The 13861-nt window shown below is 35.9% G+C and overlaps 1 protein-coding gene across 1 annotated transcript in view; it reads right to left on the reverse strand.

Annotated features, from left to right (window-relative positions):
* Nucleotides 1–2488: 2488 nt before the first annotated feature.
* The window catches only part of LOC127859604 (uncharacterized), a 42128-nt gene continuing 30755 nt past the window's right edge, over nucleotides 2489–13861 (reverse strand). The window contains exons 2-4 of the mRNA XM_052397104.1: nucleotides 12813–13840; nucleotides 6984–7497; nucleotides 2489–2709 (exon numbers count right to left, since the gene is read on the reverse strand). Coding sequence (XP_052253064.1) covers nucleotides 2489–2709; nucleotides 6984–7497; nucleotides 12813–13840 — 1763 coding nt within the window. The remainder of the gene's footprint in view (nucleotides 2710–6983; nucleotides 7498–12812; nucleotides 13841–13861) is intronic.

The following is a 13861-nucleotide window of genomic DNA, read 5'->3' on the forward strand; positions in this document are numbered from 1 at the left end:
GGCAACGTCTTTTCCGGTACACGTTTACGCCATTTTATACCATTGTACGCCGTATCCTAATGAAGTAACTATTAAACTGTAATTATAGGTAAGATCATTCTCATAGAGTTGTAGTTTAATTTTCAATATTCATAAGCACATAACATTTACATTCATACAAACGGGCCTGAGAAACAATTCGTAGAAGGGGGGCCCTTGTAGTATAATCATTTTATAATACTTAATTTCAACTAAATGACATAAATGTACTCATTTGTGAAATTAACATGGATTTTTTGTGTATAAGATCCACATGACAAAAATACTAAAATAATGTAGGTTTGGAACAAATGTTGTTGTGGACACTATCTTAATATGCAGAGATATAACATATAAAACATGTGTCTGATTGATTTCATTTATCTTGTTTAAGATTTATATACAATTTATATTTGATTTCTAGTTAATGTGTCGACTGCTTCAATAATTTAGACGATTATGAATATGCAATTTAGTTCTTAAAAACTTAAACCAGAGTGAAGTTTATGTAAATTTATGTAATTGGACATTCTATGTAAGAAAAGTTTTATTGTTTGAAATAAATAAGTTTAACTATAAAGCACAGTGTACAATTAATATATATATATATAAATGTCAAAAAGCAAAATGTGTATTAGCTATTTTGGCTCATGATTTACTAGTTCGAGAAACAGTGAGGTTTTTTTATTTTTTCCTTATACAATCGTCACACACTTCTATGCATAGTAAACTTGATGAAAACGGACGTTAATGCATATAAGTGGATGGCTTGGCTGGCTTGACTGGCTGGCTTGACTGTTTTGACTCGTTTGACAGGCTGGTTCGCTTGGTTTGCTCGCTTGGCTGGCTTGACTGGCTGGCTCGCTTGACTGGCTGGCTGGCTTGACTGGCTGCTCGTTTGGCTGGCTTGACTGGTTGGCTCGCTTGGCTGGCTCGCTTGGCTGGTTTGACTGGCTGGCTCGCTTGGCTGGCTTGACTGGTTGGCTTGCTTGGTAAGCTTGACTGACTTGCCTGGCTGGCTCGCTTGGCTGGCTTGACAGGCTTGTTTGCTTGGCTGGCTCGCTTGGCTTGCTTGACTGGCTGGCTGGCTTGACTGGCTGGTTTGCTTGGCTGGCTTGACTGGCTGGCTTGACTGGCTGGCTCGCTTGGTTGGCTCGCTTCGCTGGCTCGCTTGTCTGGCTTGACTGACTGGCTCACTTCGCTGGCTTGACTGGCTGGCTCGATTGGCTGGCTTGCTTGCTTGGCTAGCTTGACTGGCTCGCTTGGCTGGCTTGACTGGCTGGCTCGCTTGGCTGGATTGACTGGCTTGCTTGACTTGGCTTTCTTGACTGGCTCACTTGGTTTGCTTGACTGGCTGGCTCGCTTGGCTAGCTTGACTGGCTGGCTCATTTGGCTGTTCACTGGCTGGCTCGCTTTGCTGGCTTGACTGGCCGGCTATCTTTGCTGACTTGCTGTTTGGCTGGTTGCAGGCTGGCTGGCTGTAGGATTTGCTATATTTATTTCATCTTTGTTGATTTTATAGAGTTACATAAAATATTACTTATATTGACACAATATTATTTTTATTAAGGAACATATGCTGAATTGAAGAACTTTAGTGGACACAGCACATTTTTGTCACTGAAAATGTACAAAGATTACCAACCGACGTTTTTTGTTGAAATTGGGCTAATTTTAGCCCCACTTATTGGTATTTGATTTGGTCTAGCTTGAAACCTCACAAAACTGTAATGCATGTGACGGCAGCCATCTTTTTTAATATTTATACAGGCCCAACACGAATTTTCTCGGTCAAATATTTTCAATATTTAACCACTTATTTTATGACATATATATATATATATAATTGATTTTCTTACCTAAAACGATGGATTGACAATTTGCTTTTACAACGGCAGTAACGGAATATCCGAATTACGTTGAGACCGGAAGTCATCAGTCTACAACGGCATTATGGTCTATTGGAAAGTGGAGAACATATGCAGCGGACCGGAACGGATTGAATCACCGTGTTAGCAGGTCACCCCATGCTTATTTAAGTGAAGTTCCGTTTAAATATGCTCATCGATTAAAGAGCAGAAATTGTTGGCAGAAAAAATGAACTAATGCACACATGCATTAACGCACTGACGGACGACGGATATCTCGATATAGGTACTTAATGAGTTAAGAGGCAACGGTGCATCAACTGTGCATATTCTGCATAAGTATTCTTTTTCCTTTCACATAATTCATACAATTCTATAGGCATAATAAGTTTACACGACACAGCATAAAAATGACCTGTCAATGAAATCATTGGAATTTTGACCAAAATAAATCCAAATACAAAAAAAACTAAATTGCTTTCGGTTCTTATTCGTGAGAACCGTTTTAAACTTTCATAAATCAATTAATTATAGAACTTGTTATTGAGGTATGGCGTTTGGTTGAGGCAGGGGTATGCATAACTTAACATGCACAAGGCGAGCTATTTACTTGTAGGGTCGCTGGTTATATTGTTCAAATCAGACGATGTGTTTGTTGCGCTATTGGTAAAGTCAACGTTATCGTTAGTTTCCGACGTAAATAGTGAGGTTACAAACTCTGAAATACCCTCTGTTGGTGTCACGGGTGTGCTCGGTGACGTCGGGTCGAGGTTTGGCATCCCCGACTCGTTTCCCGTGTATGCTATGGTGTCGTGAACAGTGCCTAAAAAGGTTAACGAACAATTTAAGCATGATTATTATTCTGTCGATAGACTAGTTTAATGTAAAATAAAGTATCATAATAATCAAAACAACAACTTCCACAATTATTAAACAAGCGAAATAACCCTCGTGGCTACGAACACAATTCATAATATTGTTGTGAGTATGGATAACCATCGACCGAAATCACAGGCGTGTTATCATTAAGATTGATAGTGGAACATAACTGTTTTACTAGTAGAGCGCTTTCAAATCAAAGATCTCAGTGGCCGATGGTAATCGTGGGATTTTTTGCTCCAGAGGTTCTAATCCCTTTTGACAAATGTGTTTTCGTGATTTAATAATTATTGTAGACTATTTCGACTATTTTAGTTTTGTAAAACAATGATAAACATTTGTTTTAAAGCAAAATTATTGGATCGGAACACTTTAAAGGAATCATTCTGCGGTTAACAGTTTTCAACTTGTTTCAACAACAAACATTGATTGATTTATTTATGTTTAGTTCAATTAAATATATAACATACAATTTTACACCGTTACCGACTTATTTACTTGTATGTGTTGCACAGCCAAAAGTGTGTCTATAAGTCGTATACACAAATCTGCACATATTAATGGAGTTTTCTCAACAGTGTGCATGTATTGTATAAATGAGGTAGTTTTCGGCTGACAACAAAAACATATTTGCAATATATTAAATCTTTACTTTCTTTGATTTTCTGGTACTACTAATTGTGAAATGGTATTGTAGAATTTATTCATCTGAGTTGTATTTCATTTTTTAAAGACATAAGATTGTATATACTCACTTTAACCTTTTTAAGATTGACAGACCGACAGACAGACAGAATATTTTATTAACGTCTCACTTTTGTACATAAAACACAGTAAAGCAGTACAAAATCATTATATATATATATATGATCAACAAGTATAATGGGATATCGATAGTCCAATACACGATCACGCGTCTGTTTCGTAACCTCGTTCATAGGCTTGCTAATACAGCGGAGTTAAATTGTATATGTCTGGAAAACGTTCTTTTGTTCTTAACAGGTAGCAGCGATGTCTTCATACAGAAGATATACAGTTCTTCACACAGTTGTTTTCAGCCGTGCGAATGAGAATACATCTCAATTGCACGGGTGAAAACAACGCAATAGTATAAATAAGCTTCACAGTTCTAATTTATAAAACGTTGAACATAAGTTCACCAATATAAAGAGGTTTACTTAAGACAGCGACAAAAATGCTTTATAATCGCTTAAACCTAAATATATCAAGAAATATATTTTTATAAAGATATTCGGTGTAAATGCTGACTTTGAAATAAAATATTATGAGTTTACTTCATAACCATCGAAATATATCGTATGTTAATATTTGATTAACACGAAGTTTTTTTGTTTCGACACATTCAACTCACACTTTTATAGCCGCGTCATGCGAAAATGGGTATTATGGCGTTTCGGCCATCGTAGCTCAAGCCCTGCCTTGGCATTTGCGCAGTCTGGTCAGAGGCGATGCTGTCCGCTATAAAATCACTTAAGGTTTTATGGTCTCATTATGTATTTTCTGTCCAGACTGAGTGATGCGAAGGCTGGGTGGGCTATAGCTATTACGGGCGCATAAGGCATATGACCATTTTCGCTAAATGCGAATTCTTATTGCGCATTGAAAATGACATATTTTAGAAAAAATATTTTCGATATCAAAATTGATTTCAAAATAGCAATATAGCAAACTGCCAAATAAGGGTAGCATAATCAGGAGTTCAGGAACGATTTCCAAACGTGCTGGCTGAGTACGGAAAACATTTTCGGTTAGATAATTAAAAGATGTTCCTATTATCGTAACACTATAATATTTCGGTAGAGTTTGTTAAATCATCTATAAAGCAAAACTATGTTCATCGATAGTCAATTATGTCTTCTCCTGACAATTTAGTGAACGAGAACAGACCCTGAAATTCTGCGAGATGGAATTTAACGCGTAATTGTAACTGGGCCACAATTTGTGCCTATGTGTCTATTAAACATGCAGAGAGTAGTCAGGAATTCTTTACACTAAAGAGTATTAACTGCTTAGTGTTGTGCACAGACACAGTGATAAAGGCAAAGTTCAGGGGATTTCTTTCGAATCAGCCTAAGAAATATTTGAATGTATAAATTCGTGTCTGCTGGCATTATGTACAGGTCATTTATGGTGAAAAGCTGGGAAAGCAGCTACGCCGAAATAGCGCATTAGTGTTCTATACCGATGTTAAGGTCAGAGACTGGTTGACACCATGTAAACTGCTCGGGTTACAAATGCATCAACAACAAAGTTCTGGTTAACAGCGCTGTCTTTATGACTACCTTATTCGTGAGTAAAAATCATTGCTCGCTTTTTTTTCATCAATCATCTTAATCTTTTAGTATATTTTGAATGTGTAGATGGTGTCAAAAACACGATTTTGTAAAGGGAAAACATAAAAAGGATAAAAAAGTGCACACATACATCAGTCTGTGGGTTAAGACACACTCTTTATAAATTTGAATTGGTTGTGTTCATTTCAAACTTAAGATTTTAAAAGCTCTAACCTTATTAAAAAAGAGTTGCGTCTAAGATTTTTCAATAGCTAACAACTCCAGTACCTTCGGCGCGTTGATTTGTAATAGATGTGATACACTTTTACATTTATGTTTACTGCGCATTCGTTGTGGAAAAAATGCAAGCCGATTTAGTCTTGAAGCGTCTCACAAACGCTTTGACTTTCTCCGCTTTTGTTGCAATGGTGATACAAAATTAACATTTTCAAATTATCTTTTGGTTAACAATAAGTTTCGTTACTTTGTATCATTAACATATTCCATCCACATAAACGTAGTTCAAGTTTTATACAATACTTACATGTATAATAAATTATCCGCGGTAAAATCAAAGCAAATTGATATAAAATCATCAACATGCAAGCCTCCATTGCGTTTCGTAAAACCCAACAAGTATCACATACAGTCCAAGCGAATGCCATAATTTGAATGATCAGTGCGTAAACACCAACAGGGGGGGTAATCACGTGATAGTCAAGATAGCAACGTCTTTTCCGGTACACGTTTACGCCATTTTCTACCATTGTACGCCGTATCCTAATGAAGTAACTATTAAACTGTAATTATAGGTAAGATCATTCTCATCATAGAGTTGTAGTTTTATTTTCAATATGCATAAGCACACAACATTAACTAATGTAACTCACACAATCATTTTAATTTATTTTTTCAATCTTCGTAGTGCTGTTATGGTGAAGAATTGACGTCCAAATGATAATTTACAAATCATACAAACGGGCCTGAGAAACAATTCGTAGATGGGGGGCCCTTGTAGTATAATAATTTTATAATACTTAATTTCAACTAAATGACATAAATGTAACCATTTGTGAAATTAACATGCATTTTTTGTGTATAGGATCCACATTAATTAATTTAATTTCATATGAAAATAAAAAAAAATCGAACACTGTACAAATATTTTACATTATTCTGCATGTTTCTTTTTATGTGTATTAATCTTTAACACAAATAGACCATTTTGACTGCACGTGTTTGATATGATTCTCATACTTGATATTTGCATAGCGTGTCTAAAATACAGGGGCGCCGAGAGCGGCCTGTTTAAGCAAACTAGTGTAGAGATTACAAAAAAATGTATCACGTTTTTATTGTACCGTACCAGTTTATAATATTTGATTTGTAAATATCTGACATGATGTAGAAGACGGAAAAACTAAAGTAATGTAGGTTGGGAACAAATGTTTTTGTGGACACTATCTTAATATTCAGAGATATAACATATGAAACATGTGTCTGATTGATTTCATTTTTCTTGTTTAAGATTTATATACAATTTATATTTGATTTCTGGTTAATGTGTCGACCGCTTCAATAATTTAGACGATTATGAATATGCAATTTAGTTATTAAATACTTAAACCAGAGTGAAAGTTTATGTAATTTTATGGAATTGGACATTCTATGTAAGAAAAGTTTTATTGTTTACAATAAATAAGTTTTAACTATAAAGCACAGTGTACAATTAATAAATTATATATATATATATCGAAAAGCAAAATGTGTATAAGCTATTTTGGTTCATCATTTTCTAGGTCGGGAAACAGTGATTTTTTTTTCTTTTTTCCTAATACAATCGTCACACACTTCTGTGCATAGTAAAATTGATGAAAACGGACGTTAATGCATATTAGTGGATGGCTTGCTTGGTTAGCTTGACTGAATCGGTTGGCTGGCTTGACTGGCTTGCTCGCTTGGCTGGCTTGATTGGTTTGACAGGCTTGTTCGCTTGGCTGGCTCGATTGACTGGCTCGCTTGGCTGGCTTGACTGACTGGCTGGCTTGACTGGCTGGCTCGCTTGGCTGGCTTGACTGGCTGGCTTGACTGGCTGGCTTGACTGGCTGGCTCGCTTGGTTAGCTCGCTTGGCTGGCTTGACTGGCTGGCTCACTTGGTTGGCTTGACTGGCTGGCTCGCTTGGCTGGCTTGACTGGCTTGCTTGCTTGGCTAGCTTGACTGGCTCACTTGGCGGACTTGACTGGCTGACTCGCTTGGCTGGCTTGACTGGCTTGATTGACTTGGCTTGCTTGACTGGCTCATTTGGGTGGCTTGACTGGCTGGCTCGCTTGGCTAGCTTGACTGGCTGGCTTACTTGGCTGTCTTGACTGGCTGGCTCGCTTTGCTGGCTTGACTGGCCTGCTATCTTTGCTGATTGGCTGTTTGGCTGGCTGGCAGGCTGACTGGCCGAGGATTTGCTATATTTATTTCCTATTATTGATTTTATAGAGTTACATAAAATATGACTTATATTGACAAAATATTATTTTTATTAAGGAACATATGCTGAATTGAAGTACTTTAGTGGACACAGCACATTTTTGTCACTGAAAATGTACAAAGTTTACCAACCGACGATTTTTGTTGAAAATGGACCAATTTTAGCCCCACTTCTTGGTATTTGTTTTGGTCTAGCTTAAAACCTCACAAAACTGTTATGCATGTGTCGGCAGCCATCTTTTTTTGTTATTTATAGAGGCCCATCACGAATTTATTTTCTCGGTCAAATATTTTCAATATTAAACCACTTATTTTATGACATGTTCAATTAGACAAAATGTCCTTGTATTAAATATATATATGGAAACAACCTCATCAACAAGTATCCATGAGAACGATTGATTTTGACAGATAATAGATCAGTTTAATTTATCAATATTGCTTTATATCACGCCGAATCTTTCTACGCATAAAGGCTGTAAGATCCAAGTATTTGAACACTTAAATTTTTAATAATTACTGATTAATGTTAATTAAGATTTTGAGAGATGGTTCAAATAATCGATTGAAACAATATAAATTGTCGCGCTAAGATTTGTAGTTCGGATTGCCAACATTGAAATCGGACTTGAATCAGTTGAGCAAATATAAAGTAATTGTATAGGCGTTTTGAACATATATAAAGAAACGTGCTACTATGAAATAGTTATGTATATGCTTTCCTTCTGTAGAATAAGCTTATGCACCTAAAAAGTGAAGTTTTAACGAGACAAAAATGACCACAGTAAGATAGAGAAATAAAACATGAGAGGACAGGGAGTCGGGCAATGTCCGTAAGGTTTAACAGTTTTAAACCTTTATTACTTAACCATCACGGCTTTGTCTGCAGGTTTGCTTTTATCAAGCGATCCGGTTGTTGCAGTTAATTTTAACGGATACAAACAGAAATAACCCCATTTTATTTCATTCAAATGATTATTTCTGATTTACAAAACTGTATACAAATTATATCCCTTTTCCTTTGTGTGATTCCGCTTCTTTTATTACTTTCAGCTATAAAATATATATGAAATTGAGAAATATTTAAGATAATGTTGATCGTGTGTTTATTTGTACATATGAAAATGTGTCCATTTTCTTCACAAATGGATGTATAGCTTTATATGTGCTTGGCTTCATTCGTTTTTAAAACAAAGTTATTACATGTTTAAAGAAAGCAATAGTTATTTGTAAATGATGTGCTATTAGCTGATAATTATATGCTTATGCAAAGTAATGTAAACATTTAAACAACCTCTTGACATTTGAGACTGTTATGCGAAAAGCCTTATAAATAATTATGTATTTCTTTATGTTGAACATTGAATATGTGTGTGTTGTCGACCGTATGTTTCGAGCAAGTAAAGCACTGTTGTTTATTTAAATTCTGATTTGCTGGACGTTTATTTATGTTCTTGTTTTAATTTATAGAAAGATAGTTCACTACATATTTGCCTGTAGTTTGTTATTGGAAAGTTTAATAAATTATTAATTAAAAAATATTTATACACTAAGAGAATCTATTAACATTTTCGGTTAGTATTTGACAATTAATGACCAGCGCGTGGATGCCGACACCGACCTACATAAACGCCATTTTGCAAACAAGCAGTGCAGCTCACTAAAACGAAGACGAGAAAACGCAGACGATATAGATAACGTTTGTAAATGCATACGATATGAACAAAGAAGGAAAACGCAGACGGTGATCGGTGTCCGTTATTATTGTGTATACCGTTGTTTCGTTATTTTGATTTTAATAGTTGACGTTAAAAATATAATAAATACTTAAATAATTATGTTATATTGAAAGGGCCTTTTCACGTTTTGGTAAATTGACAAAATTGAAAAACTTGTTTCAGATTCGCAAATGTTCGTTGTAATTATGAAATTTATGAGGAAACAGTAATACTGAACATTTACCATGTTCTAAAATATCTATTGTATGCATCTTTTGACGATTTAAAAACCTCAGAATTATAAAGCGTTGCAACGCGAAACGATTGAATAATTTGCAGAGTTCTGTTGTTGTCGTTAAATTTTGTGATACTACAAGGATTGCTTATATAAAGTATAAAATTCATCACTCGTTGTATGAGCACGGATGGCCGAGTGGTCTAAGAGATAGACTTTTGCTCCAGGTGTCAGTGGTTCGAGCCCAGTTGATGGTTACTTTTTTCTTTCTTTAATTATATTCTTGCTTTTTTACTCGAGCGTTTTACATCCAAGGTTATAATTTTTCAATATGAAGCATTTAATGACAAACTTCAATACATGCCAAAATCTGTGAAAAGGCCCCTTTAAAACGTGGCCGGGTACGAAATGTTTACCAACTTTGGCGCTGAGTCGTCTCCGAATAAAATAATTAAGTTGTGATACCGATTGGCATACTTTGCCAGACCATTTTTTGCCACATAATATAGCTTTTTGAAGTATGCGTAAACCGTTTGAATTAGTTTGTTCAATTACTGCTTTCCGTTTTCCTTTTTATTTTTTAATGAAGTTAAGTAAACTTAGTATCACAGTTAAAACAATACTTAAAGATCAACAGTAGAATTCTGACGTAAAAATAATATTTGATAAAGGAATACCATATAATAACATTGAAATTATAGAAAAAAAAAGTATAAAAGAAATATTTAGAGCTAAAAAAACGATGATTTTGATGATCGGTGATTTCCGTAATGCGTTCGGCAATTTACGCCGCTATTTTTCCCCAATGACGTAGTCGAACATCACTGCGCATGACACAGAACGACCTCCATTGTTATTTACAGAAGAGCAAATTTCGCGAAAAACGTCACTGTATACAGGACTGTGTTCATCATTTACTCGCATTTTTTTTTAATTTTCAATCTACGTTGAGTTAATTACGATTCGAATTGTTTCGTGACATTGCGGATCTACAGATGTCAGATACGATGGTGCAGTGTGCAGCATTTGAATGCATTGCTCGTCTTGAAAATGGGAAGAAAGGATTCTTCTGCTTCCCAAAGGGCGATAGTATCGGGCGCAAATGGATTCTAGCCGTGAATTTACGACGGATAATCGACGGGACGGTGGTGGAATTTACGCCCAGCAAATATTGAAAGCTTTGCATAAAACATTTTAAATAACACGCCTTATTTTATAACAAATTGTCTTAAATAAAACTTCCATTATTAATGTGTTGCTTACCCTTTTTTGTTAAATGTGAAAAAAGGCTCTTTACTGTTTATTCTGATGATATTGCTGATATTGCCTTACTGAAAGCAAGTTCATAATAAGAACCGCAAAAATTTCATTTTACCAAATCCATTCAGACGATTTCAAATTGCTTGTTTAGAACTGGCGATGGTAAGCTAGAAATAGTGTGTCATTTTACTGATTTCATTATGTGGTGGATTTTCGTTTATATGAAAGAATATGATTAGCCATTCAAAATGTATGAACTAAACAAAAATAATATTTTGCTGTTAACAGAAAAATTCAGTAAAATATACCTTGTCACTAGTAAATGCCATGTTCCCAAAATAGTTCCTCAAAAGTCCATGAGCTTGATTCAATAAATATGAATTAGTAGCCGACATGTGTAATTTACCAACTATTCCTCATGTAGTGTAAATGTATCTTGATTGTATAATATTCCATTACGTTTTCATAAATGAGGTAGCCATTGTTCAATATTAGTTATCAATTATATTGATTCTATTTGCCAATTGCTATTTAGGCAAAAAAACACAGGTGGGCCTGTTCACTCATACCTAAATCAACTAGCACGTGTTTTTTGGTCAACTCGCACTTTTTGAAGTCCACTCGCCCCCTCCCCCCCCCCCCCCCCCAATGTTTGTCTCAACATGGATAATGGTGTAAAAGGTGTTGTGTACCGCGTGAATCAAAAGAAAAACATGTTTTAATGCTATTATGACTATAAAGTTATATTTATCATACAAGTCTGTGTTGCAATTTTTATAAAAGTAGACAATACATGCATGTTAACTGTCATCTTATTACAGCATTATAATGAGTGCAAAATTAAATAAGCCAATTTTATTTATTAAGTTCATTCAATTTGGTGATTTCTTGACAAAATAAGTCGGTCACTAAAGTGCCTGTACTGGTGCAAATAACTATGCAAACACGGCGTGGAAGTTGCACCTAGTTGGCAGAATTCGGTTTATTACCACCTTACAGCTGCCATAAATCAAGCTGGTGTCATAAAATAGTCGGTCCTGTTTGTTTCTTAAGTCATGTTATAAGTTATCTACTGTTATCAATTTCATCTACACAGACAGTAATAAAACAAGCAGAGTATCAAGAGTATCTGTCTGCAGTAATCATCGTAACAGAATATACAACGTACTGCACCAGCATGAGGGTATTGACAACTAGATTTCAAATAAAATGCAAAATAAATACATTTTGACATGGTATTTGTTCTTTATGATATAAATTCACCTCGCTCGTGGAGAGTTTAGAACATTATAATTTCGTCATATTGATATGAAATCACGGCTTATTGTTAAGACAAATTATATGCATATATATCAAGTACCATAAATGAGATCATTTTCACTTTGAAGTAAATGGCGACAACAACGAGTTCAATTAAGGGCAAAACAAAATAATGTATTGGTTACGGTTCCACGACCGAGCCTATTATTTTGATGCGACCATACACCATTTTATTCAAAATTAAAAGCCAAAAGAAAAAAAATCGCGGTAGAATTAAAACTGTACCGGAGGAACGGTTTTTAGTCACGCCGACTTTTTTTAACGGTTTTAAAGATTTTTAAGTGCGCACCGTTAGCCTCATCGGCGAGGCGCTTTACGTATTAAATGCATAGAGCGTCTGCAACGCGATGGAGAAATCATTTTCTTCGTTAATGCTTTACGTAAAAAGTGCGAACATGCTCCGGAATTCAGGGCTATTAAAGCCTTCAGTTCCGAGACGACTTTCAACAAAATCGAATCTATATTGAGATGTCACCAAGATGGGTTTATGGAGGTGTCTTTTGCCGCGACTGAAGGTAGACGAAATAAAAAATGGATAGAATGGATAGACGAGGGTAACAGCTTTGATTGTATTTATTATGATTTTTGCAAGGCATTTTATAGAGTACCGCACACCCAATTAATGAAGAAATTAAACTTATGGTATCAATGGCAAATTTTGAACTGGGTAAAAGCTTTTTTTACTAACAGGAAACAACACGTTATTGTAAATAAAAGCAAATCTGAATGGTGAAATGTTACTGTCAGTGTAAGCTTCACCCGTTTGATCGTTAGGGCCGCTTGGTTTAGTAGTAATGACAGTCGTGTAAGGTTCACCAGTAAGTACTCACCAGTATGTACGTTAGCATCGCAGGTGCAAGATGGCATTTCCATCTGTCCGTCCATGCATCTCAGAGCATTAGTTTGGTTTTTCGTGCAACCCTCCTTGCAACTCCACTTCAAATCAGTGTCGTGTAGCAGATAATCATTTGTATCAAGGTTTTCTGTTTTCACAATGTATTTATTGTACATAACTTTACAATGGCAAAAGCATCCAAACTGTGAATACATCCATTTCCGAGATCTTTCCTCGCATTCATTAGGTGCACTGGTGCTGTCCGGCGCTCCAATTCTTGTATTTGGGACATCACTCTTACATTCCATGTAATACAGAGTACTAAGCAGTACAAAGTCTTTCACGCAGCTTGAATTCATCCCATCGAACCTACCACAATCTAATGGTTTGCAGGTCGGTTTTGGGCTCCAAGTTCCGTCTCCCTGGCAAACCACGGACGCATGACCATCCAGCACATATGAGTCGTCACAGGTTACTTTAACTACGCTTCCATAATCATTTTCTATTCCTCCATCTGTGGCTTGGAAAATGCGTGCATGATCTATAACCCCAAGATCTGGACACATATTGACATCACATGTTGGTGGGTTCCTATCAAACTTCAAATCAACACGACACAGCAACTGACTATTTCCTTTCAATGTGTAGCCTGTATTACATTGAAATGTGATGTAAGTGCCAATTTTGTAGGATGGGTTTCCAACGATTATACCATTTCTAGGATTTTTCCTTGTCTCACAAAACTGTTCATAGCATGTGAGGGATCCTTCCCAACTGCTTCCCCTGCAAAAATGTATCCGACTACCTTGAAGTCCATAACCAGTGTTACAGGTGAATGTAACGTTTGCACCATCAGTGTATGATGACTGGACTGGAGTGAAGTTGGCATTCTGGACCGAAGGAGGAGGACAGTCCGCAAGAGTTAATGCTAAACCTATAATACAAGTGAAAAATT

This window comes from Dreissena polymorpha, chromosome 15 (assembly GCF_020536995.1).
Source record: "Dreissena polymorpha isolate Duluth1 chromosome 15, UMN_Dpol_1.0, whole genome shotgun sequence".
Lineage (NCBI taxonomy): Eukaryota > Metazoa > Mollusca > Bivalvia > Myida > Dreissenidae > Dreissena > Dreissena polymorpha.